The sequence below is a fragment of the Desmodus rotundus genome, chromosome 2 (genome assembly GCF_022682495.2).
Source record: "Desmodus rotundus isolate HL8 chromosome 2, HLdesRot8A.1, whole genome shotgun sequence".
In the NCBI taxonomy this organism is placed as follows: Eukaryota; Metazoa; Chordata; class Mammalia; order Chiroptera; family Phyllostomidae; genus Desmodus; species Desmodus rotundus.
The window spans coordinates 103,593,026-103,614,241 of NC_071388.1; the positions used below are offsets into that span (position 1 = coordinate 103,593,026).

A 21,216-nucleotide genomic window follows, 5' to 3' on the forward strand; every position below is an offset into this window, starting at 1 on the left:
TTCTGGGAACTCATCCTTCAGGTGCAAGTGAAGAGTAACCCACATAGCCATCTACCACAGCAGTGGCTGCAGCTGCAAAGGGTTAGAAAAACACCAAAATATCCCTTCATCAAAACGGCCCAGTTAAACAGATCATGGTACCTCCACACATGCACGTAACCCTAAACAACAGGGAAGCTCTTTCAGTGGCTAGGGAATGCTTCAAAATACTCTTAAAGGGAAAAAAACAAGGAGCACACAAGAAACTGATGATAAAGTCAGCCCCTGGGGAGGGGAGGTGGGCAGCTGGGATAGGAGACTTCACTGTATACTGTAGTGCCTTTTGAATTTTGAACCATGTGAAATGTCAGTTATTCGGAAAACCAAATTAAAAGAATTATACATACTGAATCCTTCCTTGTTACTAAAGTTTTGGCTGAGCTCCAGCTGAGTTACTATACTCTCTCCTGCAGGGTATCTTGCCGTGCACAGCACTCTCCAGCACAAACACGGGGATTGCCAGCCAGTGACTACATCTGGTGGGGCCTCTGCCCCTCTGCCGGTCCCGGCAGCAGGACACCCCAGGTCAACCAGTCTGCACTTTCTCCCTCTGTCCACAGGTGGTGCTATGAGGCCTGCTGCTCTGGACAGAGATGGTGGTGGCCTGGGGGAGAGCACTCAGGCTGCTGACCAACAGGCAAAGAAAGACACGCAGGGACAAATGAGTAACATAAAATAGAAACTAATTTTATTTCTCTGAAAGAAGCAAATATCCATTGCTGAGGCAGCAATTTTGGCGACAGAGGCTGGTGGGAAAACAAGGAGCAGCACAGGGAAGAGCTGGGTCAGAGGAAGCACTAGGATCTCTCCAGGGCAGCCACCCCCTTGGTCTCCTTACAACCCTGGGGCCTTCAGCCCTGGTCCCAGCCAGAGAACCATCTGGCACCAATGCTCTGCCTCCTTAGCCACCTCAGGCTATTTCCAGGCACAAGATCTTAAGACCAGCCATGTCCCAAACCACTGTCCATGGTGAGGCCACAGTCACATTCTGTCCAACACCCAAATGCCTGCCAGGGGCTCCCTGGAGAAGGTGGTCCTGTGCTGGACCACCTTCACAGGTGGACCGCCCTGTGCTGGTCCACCTTGGGGTGGTGCCAACACACCCTCCTGGCCCAGGGTCAAACCTGGCTTTCCCATCAGGAGGACTTGGGGGCACACTCCAGCCACAGGCCTACCAGAGCGGGTGAAGCCAGAGGCAGGTCAATCACAGGGCCTGCTGAGGCCACCCCAGGCCTGCCTTCTCAGGGCAACTTCCTGCACCCAGGCTTGGGGCACCGTGAGCCGAACTGACGTTGCAGGGGCAGTGCTGGGTGAGGAAGGGACAGGCAAGGCGGGGCTCCCAGCCTCCTGCTGCCTTGGCTTCGCTCTGCCAGTAGAACAGCAGGTGCAGCAGGTCCTCCAGACCTGGGATGGGCATCTTCCCACCCTGTCAGATGGACAGGCTCGAGTGACTCCTTCGGGGCAGACCTCTGGCTCTCCAGACATCTCAGCGCCTAGAGGGGAACCCACCAGAAAATCCTTCCATCAACAGGGGGGCTGATGCAAGAGTATTGACTGCCCAGCGTGGGAGGGCCTCTCCGTGACAGGCAAATTGGTTGAAAACTGGTAGATCCAGGCAATGATTTTGAAACTTAGATCCTGGGATGTCTTTTTTCTTTACTTTAAATAACTAAAAATAAGAGAGCAGCAGGACAGTGTATTATAGTATCCAAGAGTGACAGGCTAGTAAAGCCTAAGTTTATTTGGATGCAAATTAGTAAGAATTTCCTAATGGTGTGTGCCAGACACTTGCTGGTAAGTGTGACATATGCGGCCCTCATTAATTCTTCTGATCACGTCTATGAGGTAGGCACTGTCACTCACACACGTTTTATAGACGACGGCCCTGACAGACCGAGCGGGACACGTGCATAAGCTGACGCTGTGCCCGAGAGGGCACTGGGCTCCGACCTCCACTGTCCGCCGCCACAGCCCAACTGCTGTGACCCCCACACCCCACCAGCGCCTCTCCCAGAGTGAAGCTAGAGTTTACCCATCTCACCACTTTTTGACTTGATAAAAGTTTCATAAATATATTTATACTACATATCACTATATCTTATTTATATAACTTACTGTGTCATATATACACATATACTTCCATTATTTATAGGAAAGTAATGGAGTTTTTTTGTTAGACAAATTCCTTTAAAAAGGCATTAAGTTTTCCGGCCAAGATGGAGGTGTAGGTAGACACACTGTGCCTCCTCGCACAACCAAAAGAAGGACAACAACAATTTAAAAACAAAAAACAACCAGAACTGACAGAAAATCGAACTGCATGGAAGTCCGACAACTAAGGAGATAAAGAAGAAACATTCATCCAGACTGGTAGGAGGGGCGGACACATGCAGCCAGGGCAGAGAGGACTTGCGGCAAGGCAGGGGCTGGCGGACCCAGCGAGGTGGCGGACTGTGGAACGAATGGGGCAGGTAGTGTGACAGCTAACAGACCCCATGGTCCCACATTCACACATAGATAAACCAGGAGGAACTGCGGAGGAGCGAAACAGACTGCGCAACCCAGGGCTCCAGATCAGGGAAATAAAGCCTCAAACCTCTGATTGAAAACACCCGTGGGGGTTGAGGCAGCAGCAGGATAAACTCCCAGCCTCACAGGAGAGTTCATTGGAGAGACCCACAGGGGCCTAGAACATACACAAACCCACCCACTCGGGAATCAGCACCAGAGGGGCCCAATTTGATTGTGGGTAGCAGAGGGAGTGACTGAAATCCAGCAGAGAGTGGAACAGGCACCACTGCTCCCTCTCGGCCCCTCCCCCACGCACAGCGTCACAGCGCAGTGACCAGTGTTACCCAGCCCGGGCCACGCCCCTTTACATAACAGGCGCACCAAGACAAAAAACAAAATGGCCCAAATGAAAGAACACATCAAAGCTCCAGAAATAATACAACTAAGCAACGAAAAGATAGCCAACCTATCAGATGCACAGTTCAAAACACTGGTAATCAGGATGCTCACAGAATTGGTTGAATTTGGTCACAACTTAGATGAAAAAATGAAGGCTATGCTAAGAGAAACAAAGGAAAATGTACAGGGAACCAATAGTGATGGGAAGGAAACTGGGACTCAAACCAACGGTGTGGACCAGAAGGAAGAAAGAAACATCCAACCAGAAAAGAATGAAGAAACAAGAATTCAAAAAAATGAGGAGAGGCTTAGGAACCTCCAGGACATCTTGAAACGTTCCAACATCCGAATTATAGGGGTGCCAGAAGGAGAAGAGGAAAAACAAAAAATTGAAAACTTATTTGAACAAATAATGAAGGAGAACTTCCCCAATTTAGCAAAGGAAATAGACTTCCAGGAAATCCAGGAAGCTCAGAGAGTCCCAAAGAAGCTGGACCCAAGGAGGAACACACCAAGGCACATCATAATTACATTCCCCAAGATTAAAAATAAGGAGAGAATCTTAGAAGCAGCAATAGAAAAGGACACAGTTACCTACAAAGGACTTCCCATAAGACTGTCAGCTGATTTCTCCAAAGAGACCTTATAGGCAAGAAGGGACTGGCAAGAAGTATTCCAAGTCATGAAAGGGAAGGACCTACATCCAAGATTACTGTATCCAGCAAAGCTATCATTTAGAATGAAAGGGCAGATAAAGTGCTTCCCAGATAAGGTTAAGTTAAAGGAGTTCATCATCACCAAGCCCTTATTATATGAAATGTTAAGGGACTTATCTAAGAAAAAGAAGATCAAAAATAGGAACAGTAAAATGACAGCAAACTCACAGTTATTAACAACCACACCTAAAACAAAAACAAAAGCAAACTAAGCAAACAACTAGAACAGGAACAGAACCACAGAAATGGGAGATCACAAGGAGGGTTATCAACAGGGGAAGTGGGAGGGGGAGAGAGGAGGGTAAGGTACAGACAATAAGTAGCATAAATGGTAGGTAGAAAATAGACAGGGGGAGGGTAAGAATAGTGTAGGAAATGTCGAAGCCGAAGGACCTGTATGTATGACCCATGTACATGAACTATAGGGGGGGAATGTGGGAGGGAGGGAGTGGGCAGGATGGAGTGGAGTGAAGGGGGGGAAATGGGACAACTGTAATAGCATAATCAATAAATATATTTTAAAAAGGCATTAAAACTATTACATGTTACTTTGAACTAATGAAATGCAGAGATGAGAAATATTAGGGCTGTGTATTTTTATTGATTTTAGAGAGAGAAGGAAAGGGGGGAGATAGATGGGGAGATCTGTTGTTCCATTTAGCGATACATTCATTGGTTGATTCTTGTATGCACCCTGACCAGGGATCAAATCCACAACCCTGGCGTAACAGGAGCACGCTCTCACCAAGCAAGCTACCCGGCCAGGGCAGAAATACTTATTTAAATCACTGGGTCCTGAACTGCTGCTCCCTGGAAGCTGCTCAAGGCGCTGTCGGGGGAGCTAGGGAAACGAGGCCCCTGTAACCACAGAGGCTCCAACGGCCTCTTTGACTCATTAGTTCTATTTGAACCATGTGGCTAAAAGGCTTAGGAGAAACTGTTTTCACTCTGTACTGTCATCCCAGGACTGGGGCCCAACTTCCCTCCTCCCAGCTGGAGAGCCCCGTGTCTCTTGGTTGTGTGTGACCTGCAGAGGTGCTGAGCTTCTCCCTAGAATGGTATCCTCCAGGACACCCCTCGGACACAGGGAGGTGACAGGGTGTGGGGCTCACTCACTTGTGGTGGACAGGGCCACAGGAACCCAACAGGTGGCAACCGGCTTGCTCCAGGTTCCAGTCAAACATCTCCAGCACCTTGTGGCACTCGCCTCGTGGCCGCAGACCCAACCCAAAGAGCTGCTCCACCTGAGTAGTAGACAGTGGTGCCATGGGATGCACAGGGCCACAGGGTACCAGCCAAGGGTGGGGGCAGAGGAGAACCAGAGAGGGGGAAGGAGTGGGAGGGAGCAGCAGAACCAGTCTTCAGGGGCCCTGCAATCCAGAGCGGGCAGGAGGTGGTGGTACCTTCAGATACTGGGCAGCTCTCTGCACGTTCCAGCTGTGGCTCTGCAGGGCTGCCTGGCACTCCTCTGTGGTCACCCCATGTACCATGGCCTGCAGCTGGGCACACCCACCCACCTGGTCAGCACCACTTGGGCCCACTCCTCTGGGGCCCTCAGGCTCCTGCCCCTCCTCACCCGACAACAAGGCCTGGTGCTTACCATCTGGATCTTATCTGTTGGTCGTCCAGCCTCTGGCCTGACCCCAGGGCAGCCCCTCTGTGGCAGCCGAGCAGTGGCCCTCAAGGATGGTGGCCGGACCCCTGGATTGCTGTTGTTGGTGGAGAAGTTGGCCTTGGGGTCTGGGGCAGCCTGGGGCATGGGTCGAACAGTGGCAGTGGGGGCAGCAGGGGCTGGGGTGCTGGGTGGGGGCAGCAGGGGCACAGGCAGGGGGGCCGGCTCTTCGGGGTTCTGTGCCTCCCGCAGGAAGCGCTGGTAGCGGTCCAGGTAGGGTGGACGCTCAGGCAGCAGGTAGTAGTGGGTGCTGCTGACCTTCTTGCCATCTCGGACGATGGGCAGGATGCAGGGACCAGCCCGTGGGCCAGGTGCCTGGATCACTTGTGGTGTGGCATACTTGGGGTCTGAGGCAAAGCTTTGGGTGGTGGGCATGGTCTTCCCAGGTGAACTTGAGAGCCGGGGTAGCAGCGGAGAGCTGCTACGTGGCACCAGGGGGCTGGGGGTCCTTGACCCTTGAGGGGACAGGGGTTCCCGGGGAGGCACCCGGGGAGGGGAGGCAGGTCTAGGCCACCGCCCCATCTCTTCCTCGCCTGAGAGGACTGGAGACAGCTCACCACGTGGGCGTGTGGGTCTTGGGGGGATGGGTACCCGAGGGGGCACCTGGGGCTTGTCATCGCCCACTGGGCTGGGTGAGGGTGCCAGTGAGCCAGCTGGGACCTGCAGCTGCCGCATGCACTCCTGCTGCAGCGCCTGGAAGATCTCTGCAGTCTGGGCTGAGCTGGGGGGCTTGCTCCCGCCCTGGGGAAGGAGGAACAAGTTGTCCTCCAAGGGAGGGAGGAGCCGTGCCTGCTCAGGCACAAAGGCGTAATTGGTCTCACCCTGGCTGGGCCCAGGAGAGACCCCTGCGCCCACTAGGGAGCTGTTGATGGAGCAGACCTCAAAGTCATCCTCATCTTGGGCCACATCGTCGTAGGCGGGAGGTGGTGGCAGAGGGCATGCATCCCAATCCACCACAGGCGTGGGGTGCAGGGGCCGGGGCAGTGCCCGTGTGGGGCTCTGTGGTGGGGTCTTGTCCAACAAGGAGCAGGCATCCATGGCCAACTGCGCCAGCGAGGGTGCGCAGGGCCGTGGGGAGGGGACCACAGGCTCCTCACTGAAGTCGATGAGTGTGACCTCACTGCCACTGCCACCACGGCCTGCCTTGGTGCAGGACACCCGGGCTGAGGGCTTCGCCAGCCACAGCCCACGGGGCAGGCTTGGCTTCCTCAGACCCAGCTTCTTAAAGTCACCAGAGAGGGGGTCTTGGTCCTCGCTCACAGGGTCATAGGTCGGTTCTGCAATGGAGAGGAGACCCGCACAGGGAGGCAGGGTCAGGCAGGGGGACAGAAAAGTGGGGTTGGGAAGAAAGCCGAGTGTCTCCAACCATCCCCCTAGGAGATCCCTCAGGCACTGAATTCACAGTGCACAAGCACCCCGCGGAAAGAGGAAGGCAAAGCCTTCTCTGGATGCTGTCGGCCTTCTACGTGGGAGGGCAAACCCCAGCCTCCATCTCAGCTCGAGCAAATGACACCCACACCCTCCTGCCTCTGATGTCCCTCCATTAACACAAGACCCCAAATGCCCCTGCCCCTTATTAGTAACCCCTAACGCCACCCCATTACAGCACACCATTAGTACAGGCAGGGGCGATGGGCAATTCCCCACCATCAAGAGGAACAGGAGTTCCTGTCCCACCATCATAAAAGCCTAGCCTCCGTAGGTCCCAGAGAGAGTGAGGCAGGGCCAGCAATGGTGGAGGGAGGCAGAAGCCCAAGGGGTTTTTTTTTTTTGCAGGGGGGCGGGGGGGATTAAAAGGAGAGGCAGGTATGCTAGGCCAGGTCAGCAGCAAAAGCTCACTGCCCCTCCCACCCAGGCAACCACCATGGCTCTGTACCTTCCAGGGGAGGAGGAGTGAGAGGAGGGGGAGAGGGGGTGGGGGCCAAGGTGCCGAGAGCAGCCCCACTTACTCTGAGTGAAGATGGCAGGTTGAGGTGGGCGAGGTGGAGGCTCCCCTGCAGAAGGGCCATGCAGAGAGTAGAGGGGAGCAGAGCAAAACAGAGAGAGGACAGGGGAGGCAGACAGAGCGAGACAGAGGGCAGAGTGTGGATAAAGAGAGAGAGAGAAAGCACAGTGAGTAAGGGTGAGTGAACGTACAAACCCAAGAGCAACGGGAAGCAATGGGGCGGGAGGATGGGGAAAACCGTGTTCCGGAATGACAGGCCCAGGATCCAGGGGGTGGATGAGGCTCCTGGCCAAGACGAAGCCCGCGGGGTGGTTTTGGCTTGGGAGAGGAAAGCAGGATTAGAGTGGGTGAGGAAGGCCAGGTTCTGAGCACAGCGGGAAGGAGGAGGGTGGAGAGAGCTCAGGCGAGCCAATGCAGGACTGACCAAAGATACCCACCTCGGCGGATACAGCTGCCTCTCTTCTTCCACCCCACACCCAGCAGAAGCCTGACCCAACTGTCCCCCTGCTGTCCTGACCCAACCGTCACAGAGCCAGAACTGGATCAGTGTTGACCCGAGAAGACAGTACCCCTGGGCAGCCAATGAACAAGAGGCTGCCAGGGAGTTGGGGGGCTTACTTTTCACCCTTCCCAGATGCTGAGTGGGACGGGAGGTGCTCAGTTCCACGCTCAGCAGGTCAGGAGGGTCCATGGGATTTCCCAGATACAGTCTGTGGGGAAAGAACCAGTGTGCAGTGATGGCAGTGAGGAAACCTCTGGAGGAGATGCTGGGCCTGTCCCCTGGGGTCAGGCATCTGGGGGACCACCTCGCCCAAGCCCCTTGCAGACATGGGTGTGAAGCACATGACTTCTGACTCCCAGCAGCTCCCTTTTGTAGAGCTAAGCTGTAACCAGGGAGGGCATTGTGGAGAGAGGGCAGAGAAAGGACTCCTGGCTCCAAGTCAAATGTCTAGGACTGTAGGGGCTCCAAGAACACCCTACAAGGGCAGAGCTGGCCCTCTGCAACTCCCACAGTGCCCCAACCCACGCTCAGCAGCCACCTGCTGGCACACTCTCGCCTCTCCTGCCAGGCCCAGAGGCATCCGGCTATATTCCCCGGTAAGGGTGGGCAGGAGACATCCTTCTGCCCCACTGCCTGGGGTGGGGCCACCTGCCCTGCTCCCAGTTCACCCTCAACCCCTGTGCCCACTGTCAAGATCTGGGACTTAGTCACTGGGGCTGAGTCAAGTCTGGAGGAATGGGGCGGGGCTGGCCACGGCAACCGGCAGTGGGCAGAGGCCCGCCCAGCTTCCCTCCGGGAGGTGTCTGTACTCTGCTGCCACAACTCTCGGGCCCTCACCTGGCTCTTGTGAGTAAGAGCCACACACAGGCTGCCCTCCCAGAGCTTAAGTGTTCTGGTGTGTGGGAGCAGGGAGGTGAAGGACCTGCTTCACCACATCCCTCAGGGCAGAAACATGTGTCAGAAGTCAGAGGAGCAAAGGCTGCTGAGAGCAGGGGCCTGGAAGCCCCTAGGGCCAGCAGAGAGGCATGAAGCCTGGCCTGAGGACCTTCCAGATAGAACTCTGGGGCGGTGCACCCAGGAAGTGACTGAGTCTTCTCTGTGTCCTCCCCAGATGCCCCCCAGTGACCTCATCCTCTCACTCAAAAGAGACTGGAACCACCCCCTATTCCAGCTGCCCCCGGTACAGAGTGAGAGGTAGGCAAAGCACTGAGCTGCTGCCTAACATTAGCTCTGAAGTTTCCCCATAAAGACTGCTCCCAGGGTCTTGGACCGCTGGGGCTGACCCAGTAAGTTCCCATCTCCCGAACTCCCTACTACAGTACAAGCAGGAAAAGGGAAACTGCTACTCAAATGTTGGTGGCCATGAGAAAAGCTTTCCTACTAAACTGCTTCCAAAGGCCCCTGCTCAAGCCCCCTTCCCAAGGCCAGTGCGCCGGGGCTAATGCTGTAGCCCCGTGGGTCTTTCCACCAAAGAGAAGTGTGGGTCCGTCCTTTGAAGCTCCTAGCCTGGTTCTGCCCACAGGGAAAAACTGCTGGGCAATGAGAGACCCTCCGCCCCATGGTTGTAACAGGGACCTTGGAAGCTTGAAAGAACCTGCATGCCCAGGGAGGGGCTGCTGGCCAGGAGCCCCTGGTGGGGCCTTACCCAGTACTCACTCATCAATCTTGTCGGGGAAGCCCCAGCAGTGGCGGGGGTCACTGTCACCGTGCCCCGTGTGAATGAAGCTATTCTGCAGAGGCTGGCTGATGTCCTGAGCCGACAGGCCTGCCACAGAGGTCACCACATTTCGAGGAAAGGGCCCCACACACAGCGTCCGTGTGTTCTGCCCACGCCACCAGTAATTCTCAGCCCTGCCCAACAGAGATGACATGGTAAACGCCAGGGTGTGGCAGGACGGCCCCAAGGAGTAGCACTGTTTCCATACCCAGATCTTTGGCTATGATGTCTAACTACCTTAAGAGAAGGAAACAGAAGGGTTAAGGCCCAGGATGAGGGCTGCTCTGCCAACAGCTTGCCTCCTCCCAGCAGCCCCCATGACTGTTCCCCTAGTACAGGGCTTTCTGCCTACCACCTCACTCTGAGCTACCTGGGTAGGTCAGACAGCTTTTCCTCAAGTTTACAAAAACGAAACAGGTTCAAACAAGTGACATGACTTGCCTACAGTTACCAGAAAGGTCACAGAAGACCCAGGATTCAAATCTAGTTGTCAGTCCATAAAGCCCACGCCCTTCTCACAATATCACCTTGTCTCCCTCCTCTCCTGGCAAGGCCTGGGCCCCGGTCCTTTTCCGGCCACCTGATTGCACTCTCCAGCCCAGTTCCAAGAGTTCTGAGCTCCAAGGGCACAAGGGAGCACCATGGCCTTAGCACTGGGTTTGAGGCCAAGCTTCCAACCACATGCAGCTCTTCACACGTTTGGAAGCACCTGGGGCAACCCACAACTTCATTGTTATCAGTTTGTGTGTCTCCAGTGTCTTCCACCAGCAGCTGGCAGGGCTGTGTGGGACCCATGCCCTTGTGCCATTCACCTCCTTGGGAGGAGCTTGCCTCCTGCTTTAAACAAGGTGTCCAGGAGGGAACACAGCCTCCCAGTGTGGCTGGGCCAGCTGCACCTCGATCTGACCGCAGACACAAAACCTGTTAGGCAGCCTAAGCCCCCTGGGGTGGGGTTGGAGGTGGGAGAAGGGGCAGGAGGGCAAAAAGAACAGAGCGCCCTCCTAGACCCTGCAAACACCAACAGGCCAGCAGGCCATGAGGCTCCTGCATCAGCTGCTGGGATCACTCACCCTGATGACACGGGCAGAATCTGAGCTACAGCAGAGGTGGCGACGGCCGCATGCTGCTGTGGTGGACACATGTGACAGCAGGCCGCATGCTCTCCTGTCAGTCCCCAGCCTGCATGTGTCCTGCCCACACAGCCAGGAGTGCAAAGAAAGGTCCCCTCAAAACTGCGGCTAGACTGGAGGGACTGGAGGTGGAGAGGCTAAGTAGCTGGACTCTGATATGAGGTGATACAACCCACTGGGGCAGCGTGAGCCCCAGAAAGCCTCTCCTAGAGACCAAAAGTCACACCCCATGAGCACAGCAGTCCTTGGGAATCCAAGAGGCGAGCTAAGGGAGGGATAGGAACCCAGCCTCCTTATAAACAAGGCCACTGACCGGCCCACCACAGACACAGCAACCCTGCGATTACCACCCTCTGGCTGGGAAGGGCAGGAAAGGAAGGAAGAAGTGAGGACACCACCAGGGAAGGGAAAAAGCCCATCTGAAAATAGCAGGGCCATTCCAAGGAGAAAAGTGCTTCCCCAGCCCCACCCCAGGGCCGGCTGAGGTTGAGAACTGCTGTGAGGAGGTCGGGGAGGCATGCCTGACACTGGGGACCCTGCTGCTGCTGTCCCCCAACATTCACCGGCTCCCTGGGTTCTTTGTGCCCCACCACAGAACTCTCTCAGACACCAGCCCCAGGGCTGAATGCCAGACTCTGCTCCCTACACCTCTTCAGAGGTGCTCATTAACTTGGGTGAAAAACACAGGTGAGGTGGAGACGCAGTACAGAATAGAATGGGCTCATGTCCAAGGCCATGACCATGCCCTCCTTGAGTGGGCCCTGAGCAGAGCCAGACTGGCAGTTACTCTCCCCGCTCCTTTCCCTTTGCCAACGCAGCCAAGCTCCTTCCATAGGAGCCTGATTTGGACTCACTTCTGAGAGCAAGAGGGGACACCAAGCCCACCTCCCTTCATTACAGGCATGCTGGGGTCCTGACACCACTTGTCAAAAACACCTTGCTCCTGGGAGGAGCAGTCAGAGTGTACAATGTGTGTGAGAGAAAGAAGCCCCTTGGGAATCGCAACCCAAGCACATCGGCCTGACAAGGCTCAAATGTGATCCCGAGAGAGCCAATGAGTTGGCCAACACTGCATCACACTGCCCACCTGTCTCCCTCTGAGACAGGGAGGCTCAGCAGGGCCAAGGTACCAGTAGCCCAAGGAGCACCAAGCCCGGTCCTTCCCAACAGCATGCTCTGGCCACGCCCTCCCTGCCCCCTCCACCAATAAGCCAGAGTCTCCACAGCAACAACACCAGGGCCAGGCCCACCAGACCACCGGGCAGTCACTACAGCAAAGACAGACTCAGGCATGTGGGGGTGTTCCTAGGAGAGTGACAAAGGGCCCAGTACCTCCAGCAAGACTTTCCTACTTCCTGCTTCCTATCAGCATCCCGGGACAAGCAAAATGTGAAACAGCAACTGGGAAACCGAGGTCTGGGCTGAGAACTGCCTGAGGTGACCCCAGCTCTATTAGGAACCAACCTCTGAAATCTCAGCCCCTTGTCCCTGTCCTGGCCTAAGGTGGTCCAGAAATGGCTGACAAATGTTTAAACACTCTGCTCAAAACCCCACCCCACCCACCTCTTTCTGGGTGTCCCAGGAGCCCTGGCCTTGAGGAATAACAAAGACCCTTGCTTCCCCTGCCCCACCCACAAGAATCAGAGGCTCCAGGGACCAGGTCGGCCAAGGATCTGCACAAGGATCCCAAAACTTCTGTCCCCCTTCTCCAATTCCGTAAACACAGAACATGAAAGTGCTGCCAGCCACCTCAGCCTCCAAATAAGACCCCCTAGAAAAGAACAGTCATCGTCTGTCCAAGTCTAAACCAAGCCTCACAAGTGTGGCTGACAGAACATCAACATGTCTGTGTGTCTGCTGCCCAGTACCCAGAGAAGCACTGAACCTACAGAATCAGTCAGAGCTGAGGCAAGGGGGTTCCCGTACTCTGGGCTAGGAAACAGATACTGGAGACAGCTTCCGTCAGAAATAACCCAGGACTCACAGAAAAAGGCAGATACGGAGAGAGCTGAGAGCCAGCCTATGAGGAGACGGAGAAAGAGCCAGCAACCCACACATACAATCACAGACCAAAAGGAACACACACACACAGAGCCCATCCACCCAGATACACGGAAACAGAGCCAGCCAAACAGAGACATTCGGGCACCGAGAAAACAAGGGGGCAGAGTTAAAGCTCTGGTACCACTGACACACAGGACCGCCCCCAAAGCCCACCAGCTGTCATGGCCTCCTGTCTCTCACTTCCCACCTCCTGAGAAGCTCCAGGGGCTGTGGAGTGGGCTTCGGCCCTGGAGGAGGAGCCCGGCGAGCCCACACTGGCAGACAGCAGGGAGCCTGTGACAGAAGGGCGGGGCGGGGCATGCCCACAGCCACCTCCTGGGAGGAGCGACCCCAGCCGCCTCCCTTCCCCTTCCCCCCACCGTGTTCCAGAGGTGATCCAGGGCGCCAGCTTGGGACACACGCCTTAGAAACACAAGGAGCTACTGAGTCATCCCCTGGGGAACACTGGGCCCTGGCACAGAGAGCCCCACTGAGAGCAAGGAATGGGGGAAGGCATGACTGGGGACTGCAGGGCACAAAGAGATGGGGTCCTAAGCTCCTGGAGGTGGGAACGGCTGCAGGCCCAGACTTCTGGCTTGCAGTCCTGCCACGTACCTCTAGACAGGCCCTCACCCTAACCTTCCTATTTCCGGGATGTTCTCCAAAGTGCCAGGCCTGTTGTACCTTCCCTTGGCCCCTCAGCACCAAATCACAGACTATATTCCTTCCTGTCCCACAGGCCTCTATTCTAGAAGCTTTCTGCTTTCATCCACTGCCACTGACTTGTTTGTATGTGATTCTTAGTCCCACACATTGTGCTCCAAAGCAAGGGGAGCTCTGGTCTAGAGAAGAGGTGCCGGGGCCACAGCAGGTGCAGGCCACGTTCCTCCACAACCAGCCTGGGATCCAGCACCGCCCTCATCACCGACTCAAACCCGGAGGCTCTCCCCTGTCACCAAGCCCTCATTCACCACAAGGTTTAACCCAAGGCCCAGACTCCCAAACCTGAGGTCCAGGGAGAAAGGGCTCTGCTAGGAAATAGCCCCTGCCCTACCCCTGCCTGGCTCTGAATCAGAGCAGTTTGGACCACAGGGAATTTCCTCTGCCTCCCTCCCTGCCTGGCTGCCCGTGCTCACCGCCGGCCCCAAAGGTCCCTCAAGCCTGCCCTGCCCCAACCAGTTCCTCGGACACCCTGAGGTTCTGATAAGAGGGTGGGGTGAACACTGGGCAGGGCTCCAAGGCAAGAGCCATTGGAGCTCGAAACAGGAGATGGGATGCAGGAGATGCTGCCCATAGGCAGATGCGCCTTGCCAGGTGTGCAGGGGAGGAAAGGACCAGGAAGAGAAGGAAGCCTGAGGCAGAGGCCAGGGTGAGAGGCCCAGCTGAGGATGGAGGGGAGCCCTGGGAGGAAGCAGTAAGGGGTTCAGTGGAAGGGCGGAGGCTGCTGGGAAGAAGGGTGCTGTTTTGGGGGCACTGAAATGCACCCAGGTGTGTAGTTACAGAGTCCGGACCCCGGTAGGAGGTGGGAAGAGAAGGGCACGGGGAGGATCACAGGAGGAATGTGTAGGAGTTCCAGAGTCTCCAGTTGTGGCCCCAAGGCCTGGCTGCCTCACCACAGAGACAGTCTGGCCCTGACCCACACAGCCAAGGCTGCAGCCCAGTGTGAGAAGGGTGATGGAGGCGGCACTAGGCAGGGAAAATCCCTCCGAGCTGCACACCTACATACTTGACCCCAGTCAGGTGCAGACCCAGGCCTGTCGTTGCCCAGCTCGGGCCCACCACAGCCTGTGTGCTGCCATGGAGACCATGGAGGCAGCCCCTCCACCCCGTACCCTTCAAGGCAGTGCAGGTGCAGCCCCCTTGCTCCCTACCTCCCTTCGATGACAGTGATGACATCATTCATCTGGATGTGCAGCTTGTCTGGCTCCTCAAAGTCCTGAAGGGCCCGCATGTCTGTGGGCTGGGCCTGAGGGTAGAGACAGGTCACTCCCTACTCTGGGGCTGACCCTTGCTTGGACACCCAAGCCCCCGTGGGCAGACCTGCCCTTACTTCCAGCAGGAAGTCCCGCAGGGCCACAAAGGTGGGTCTGTCCTCTGGTTTGTGAGCCCAGCACTGTACCATGACATTATAGATGTCTTGGGGGCAGTCTTCGGGCCGGGGCAGACGCTCCCCTTCCTTGTCAATCTTATGCAGGATCTGGAGGGGGAGTGCAATTTGAAGACAAGCAGAGCACCCAGGTCTTCATTTCCCACCCTCTCTCCAGCCCACGGAACAACTGGAGCTCTGGGCTGCCATGCCTGCACCCCAAAAAAGAGGTCTTCTGAGGGCAGGGCCTATCCCCAGGCCTCAGACTCCATCCCCGGGTCGGGGCCTCCGGACAGGGGACTGTGGCAAAGGCTAGGAATGGGAGCAAGCCCCACCCATCCTTCTCCTGACCACTACAGGCCCTTCTCTTTGCTTAGTGCTATGAGAGGTCACACAGACACAGAGCCTAGGGGACAAGACTGTAGCAAACAAAAGCCAGTTCTGACAGGGCCAGGTTGGGAGCCAGGAATCAAAGCAACCCCCATCCACCCTGTAAGGAGCACATCCCCAACCCCTCACCTGACTGCCATTAAGGCCAATCCAGGGCTCCTGGCCATAGGTGAACATCTCCCACAGTGTTACCCCAAACATCCAGGTGTCACTGGCATGGGAGAAGGTGCGTGTCTTCAGGCTCTCAGGGGCACACCTGGCAGAGGCAGGGGTCAAACAGAAGGCCTCTCAGAGCACCCCTACCCACATCGGCCCCAAAGGACACAAATGCTCATTCAACAAGCACACTGTTGCCCCAGGTGCCAGGCTCAACAGCAGCAGGACTAGGGACACGGTAGGAAGAGCGGATGTCTCGACGAGGAGCTACACAGACTTGGAAAAAACCACCAATGCTCAGGTCTTTGACCCACATGCAGCCTGCAGTAGGAAGAGGGTGAAGCTGCCAGGTCGGGGAAGCAGGGAAAGGAAGAAGGTCAGAGGCTCTAGGAGGGCTGAGGAGAGAGGGATAGAGCTCAGGCTGTCCTCTAATTGAGGTGGGAGGATGACAATTTCCAGATTTCGGGAAGGATCCTAGCATTTGGGTCATTTCAGCAGGAAGGTGTGGGTGGGAAATTTGGACAGGGCCTGGGAAAGAACCAAAATGGGTGGAAACAGTCACACTGGCTTTATCCAAATATCTGCACACTCCTTTTTGGGTGAGGAGGACAAATATCCCCACAGTGAAGCTGGCAAAGGAGCATTCCAAGAGGCTGGAGCAGAGTGAGGAGGAAGCCACTCTGTGTGAAGAATCAAAGAATCTCTCATGGGAATGGAGAGCTAGCCCTGCCACTCAGAGCGGGGTGGAATCCAAGAAAGTCACTCGAGATCTCTAAGTCTCATATTCCTCATCTGTGAAATGGAAATAATAATAAAAATCTGCTCACTTCACAGAGTTGTTTTCAGGGGGCTGCATAAAAACAACTGACCTTATAATTTACCATCCAAACCAGAATGCTTGATTATGAAAGGAGGTGCTATTAATTACTCCAGGATGACAGGCATAATCCAGGGTGTCTGGTCCCCTAAGTACAAACTCTCTTACTTGGTAGGGTGACCATACATCCTGGATTAGAAGGGTTTTCTGGCAAGCGGAACTGGACCGACTCCTTACTCTCTGACCACACTTCTTTGGGGGCCTCTGACAGCAGAGACCCCTTCATGTACAGGTGACATTCCTACTCACAGCCGACAAAGCCCAGCCTGACCTGGCCCTGCCTGCCACCACCTCTACTGGAAACATGCTTACCAACCAGTCTTTGCCTGGCTAACTTCTCCAGACATTTCAAGAGCTTAAGACTGAGTTGTCCAGGAAGCCTTCATGAATCCCCACACGCACTGACCCCCATGTATTCTAGTGCCTGGCACATGAGAATTCCTGGATGAATGAGTGAATAAATGGGAACATAAGAAGGGCACCTCAGGCCTGAAAGAGACAAGGACTGCTGTGGATATAAAGGCCTCAGATACTCTGAGGCTTGGTGTACAGGGGGACCAAGGTGGGTCAGGGTGGGGTCCAGGCCCTGGGAGCTGGCAGCACCTGCCCCTCACCAGGCAAAGGGCACCTTGCGATGCTCTTGCATAACGTAGTGGTCGTCATTCTGGGGTAGTGCTCGCATTAGCCCGAAGTCCCCGATCTTGACCAGGTCACGGGTGGCCAACAGCAGATTGCGTGCAGCCAGGTCACGATGAATAAAGCGCTTGGACTCCAGGTAGCCCATGCCCTCAGCCACCTGCACAGCATAGCGGCTCAGAGTACCCAGGAGGAAGTGGCCCTGGTGCTTGCGAAGCCGGTCCAACAACGATCCCAAAGGCGCCAGCTCCGTCACCTGAGGCCACAGAGGTGGGAGGAATTAGCTTGGCTGAGCCCTGCCCCTCCCTCAGCACCCAATGCTGGGCTCCCAGTCCTCTTCTGAAGGCCTGCCAGGTCAAGCTCCATGCTCTTTCCTGGCCTTTCCTCTGGGGACCTCCAGGAGTCCTACAGCTTCCCAAGCCTCTCCTCTAAGCAATGTGAAAAACTGAGGCCCTGAAAAGCAGCCCAAAGAGGCTCATGTTAGAAATTCCAAACATGAAACTCTAGGAGCAGCTTCTCCCATAAGTATAACTCTACCAGTGAATACAAGCAAAATGCAGAGATGGACATGGGCTCCAATGAAACTGGTCAGTACTGGGCTAGGCCCCTGTGAGCTTCTTTGTCACATCAGGTGGGGGACCAAAGCAAGATCTGGGGGACCTCTGACCTTCATCAGGAGGAAGGGAGTCCCCACAGCACAGGCAGGAGAGGAGGTGGACCTGGGTCCCAGAGACTGCAGGCCCCTCCCATACACGACACTCACCATCTTCATGGGTGGCGTGAGCACCACACCATAGAGGCGAATGAGGTTCCGGTGGTCAAGCGAGTGCATGGCATTAACCTCCCGGATGAAGTCATCCATGGCCTCTGGCTGGCTCAGCACATCTGGCTTCAGGCACTTCACAGCCACATTCACCTGCCCAGAATGGAGACGGTGGGGAGTCAGGACAGGCCCCAGCCTCCAACACTGAGCCAACCTGCTCCTCCCTCCAACTCAGCTCAAACATCACAGCTTCAGATCTGCTTATCTGGGTGGGTGAGCACATCACAGGTTCCTTAGCCTGGCTGGGGAAGGGCAGCTTGTGATCCCCGGAGGCTATCAGCTGGACCTCCCCTCCCTGGGGGAGTGCCGGGTTAAATAAATGACCATTAGGTAAGAGGTGACTGACCAGTATGATGATAGGATAGTAAAATGTTATAACATAAAATGTTAAAAATAGTTTTAGTGTAGGAAAAAAATGCTTTAAATATGCCAAAACACCGATCTACGGTGACAGAGGTACGAAGAGGGGCTTCTCGGGAGGAAGGAGGTGCTCTGCAGAGGCAGGAGATGTGCTGGGAACGTTCTGTATCGTGACCTGGGTGCGGGGACCTGGGTCCACGCATATGTACAAAGTCACTGCGCTGTACACTCAAGAACTGCATGTTTTACTGTATACGCGCTACTGATCTCTCCGGGGAAAATTTTAAATACAATACCAAGAGAAAGGGCAAGATTTTAAAAGTTGTGTCCAAAGTTTGTATCTTAACTAAATTCAACAAAATACCTACCTGGAGGGGAAAAAGGCAGAAATGCTAACTCTGCTTCCTCTGAGTGGTGAGATTACAGGCATTTTTTCCCCCTTGTTTTTAAAATAGTTTCCAAATTTTTATAAGTACATTATTTGTATAATTTAAAAAAGAAACAGATGTGTCTAGTTTAAACCTCAGTGTAGAATCCAGAGCAAGCCACTCTGAGACCTGTCTCAGCCCCTTCAAATACTGTCTGAGGGGACAGACCCACCACAGAGGGCAGAGGGGGGCCTCTGCCAGAGTCTCTCAGGGGCCTGGTGCTTTGCCACATCCCACAGGAACCAGAACACTTACGGTTTTCCCCGAGGGGGCGTCCCACTCGCCCCTTCGCACCACACCAAAGGAGCCATCACCGAGCTTCTCAAAGAGATGCAGGTCCTTTTCCCCAATGAGGCAGGTGAGACTCTGCAGGGGCCCTTCCCCTGCTGGGCCACCAGGGGTGGGCGAGGTCTTCCGGAAGGTGCTCTGAGAGTGATGGGGGGGAAACTCAACCTCCAGCCGCTTTCCACTGAACACCTGTTTGAAGGTAGCCAGGAGCCAGATGGAACCCTGAGGCCCCAGAAGCAATCACTCTGTCCTGTCCCAGCTGGTCCTGGTCCTCACGTCCTCACGTAGGCCTCCAGGTAAGTCCTGGATTTGCCAAACTTCCAAGGGGCAGCCTGCCTGGAGCCCCATACCACCTCCTGACATCCCCCCCCCGCCCCCCCGCCAAACAGGAACCCAAAGCCTCAGTGAGGCTTCAGGGCATGTGCCAGAAATGGGCTGACAGGCATGAAGCCTGTGGCTGCTGTGGCCCCACACCTGGGGGTGGGGTGGGGGCCTGGGATAGCCCAAAGCCATTCTAGGCACTACCTTCTGCCCCACCTATCCCTTTCTGCACAGCCCCCCTTACCCAGAACAGACTGCAGCCCTAACCAGAGCAGATGGGTAGGAGCCTAAGGGGCCTGCCACAAACACCTCTCTGTCCATTTTTAGCCTTGGCCCCTTCTCTGGGCTGCCCATTTGGCGCTGTCTGTCTCCACCCTCCCTAGGGAGCCTGCTACCCTTCATCCTGCCAGGGGAGAGGATAATTTGAGCCTGAGGTTAGACTGTGAGTGTGTGGGGTGCAGATGAAGCAAGGCCTTGCTGGTAAAGGGCCTGGGAAGACAGCTGGGATTCTGGAGGGGCATCTAGAGCTGAGGGCTAAGAAAGAAGGGAGACTGGAAAGAACTCTGCTGCACCCCTGGGCTGGAGGGGGAAGGGGAGAGAGACCAGGAGACAGGAGGAAGGAAGCCCTGAAAGTCAGAGCTGGCCTGTCAGTTTGACTTGGCCACCCCTACCAGGGCATCCAAAGCCTTGGCTTCACATTGCAGAGCCTGCCCAGCTGGGCCCCTGCCCCCAAGGCTGGCAGGGCCTTATCTGTACAGAGAGTCTCCAATCTGAGGGCCTCTTCTGGCGGCTGCTCTGTCCTTCCTCCCAGTAACTGGAATCCCTTACGTTTGCAAACAATGTTCAGCTGACAAGGTTCCTCCACACGGCCCGGTGAAGTGAGGTGAGCTGGTCCAGTGCCGCCAGCACTATCTTACCGAAGACATGCCTCAAGTTTGGAGAGGCTCACTGACTGGCCCGGGAACCTCCTGCGAGTCCGTGGTGGATCCAAGACCCCTGAAACCTGGCACACTGCACAGCTCTTCCCTTCTGCTTTCACTTGCCCCAACACGCTTATCCTTCCCTAAAACCTGGGCAAGGGACCAGGACAGCGTCCCCAGAAAAGGCCACAGGATCCCAAGAGACAGCCCTTTTGCCAGATGGCAGCCAGGAAATCTCTGCTGCCCAATCCCAGTCCAGTTGTTCTGCCCTGTCCGCCCCTACCCCAGCCCTGAGGCCAGAAGTGGGGAGGGAAGACCCTGGCTGGTTCGTTTCCTCCCAAATTGTCTTCCAGACAATGGGCAAAAGTTCCACTGAGTTAGACCAGGGACACGCCACTCCAAAGACCCAAATTAGGACAAAGTGGGGGGTGGGGGAGGCAGAGGGACAGGGGGAGGCAGTGGGGAAGGAAGATGTCAGCAAGGCCAGACGACCAGAGAAACCCTCCACAGATCAAGGAGGGTCTGGGAGAAGGGAAGCAAAGCAAGGATGTCGTGGCTCCAGACAGTCCCATCCCATGCTGGATACTGACCTCAACACTCAGACAGAACAAGGGCCCAAGTTACGGCATACTTGTCACCCAGAGCCTGTTCCACACTCGGCACCGTTGCATAGTGAGAGAGAAGTGAAGCCATGGCTGTACTCAGGCTACTTACTCACATGCTGTCTCTAGCAGGGACAGATACTTCGCCAGAAAGCTCTACAAGTACCCTGACCGATAAGACCCTGGAGAAGGAGATCTGTACAAAGCGTGAGATCCCTATGAACTGCCCAGGAAATGGGGGAAGTTTCCTAGGACTGACATCAGACCTAGGGGGACCCCATGAGGTTGCCCCAAGCCATCTCTCCTTGTCCACCCACCTTGCTCATCCAGGACTTCCGCTTGCACATGGCCTTTCTCCTCTTCACAGCCTCCCACAGCCGCCGCTGGCCTGCAGGAGGGACACGGAACCCAGTGCTGTTAAGCCTCATGGCCCTAGGAGAGGCTGCTGCCCACTGGCAGGCTTCCTCGGTCTCCTGGGGCGGGTCTACCACTAGATACTGCTCAGCACAATGACACCGAAGAAACAAACCACCCCAACTGACCGGGGGCTGCAAGGAGTCAGACGGTCACTGCGCTCCGGTCCAGGCTCTCGAACTGGATGGGGGCAGCTAACCACCAAAAACAGAGAACAGTAGTTCTCTGTTCCCAGCTCTCA

The 21,216-nt window shown here is 55.6% G+C and overlaps 1 protein-coding gene across 6 annotated transcripts in view; it reads right to left on the reverse strand.

The window, feature by feature from the left end:
• Positions 1–705: 705 nt before the first annotated feature.
• The window catches only part of TNK2 (tyrosine kinase non receptor 2), a 42,701-nt gene continuing 22,190 nt past the window's right edge, over positions 706–21,216 (reverse strand). For 2 of the 6 annotated variants that reach the window (XM_071220637.1, XM_071220638.1), the window contains exons 4-17: positions 20,879–20,949; positions 18,686–18,907; positions 17,583–17,735; positions 16,798–17,075; positions 15,280–15,406; positions 14,725–14,871; positions 14,546–14,640; positions 9,441–9,635; positions 7,901–7,992; positions 7,287–7,331; positions 5,266–6,614; positions 5,069–5,164; positions 4,782–4,909; positions 706–1,532 (exon numbers count right to left, since the gene is read on the reverse strand). In XM_071220637.1, the coding sequence (XP_071076738.1) occupies positions 1,526–1,532; positions 4,782–4,909; positions 5,069–5,164; positions 5,266–6,614; positions 7,287–7,331; positions 7,901–7,992; positions 9,441–9,635; positions 14,546–14,640; positions 14,725–14,871; positions 15,280–15,406; positions 16,798–17,075; positions 17,583–17,735; positions 18,686–18,907; positions 20,879–20,949 (3,005 nt within the window). In that variant the 3' untranslated portion in view covers positions 706–1,525. Of the gene's footprint in view, positions 1,533–4,777; positions 4,910–5,068; positions 5,165–5,265; positions 6,615–7,286; positions 7,332–7,900; positions 7,993–9,440; positions 9,636–14,545; positions 14,641–14,724; positions 14,872–15,279; positions 15,407–16,797; positions 17,076–17,582; positions 17,736–18,685; positions 18,908–20,878; positions 20,950–21,216 lie in introns of those variants that run through there. The other 4 variants (XM_071220639.1, XM_071220640.1, XM_045185875.1 and 1 more) reach the window with 3 other exon arrangements.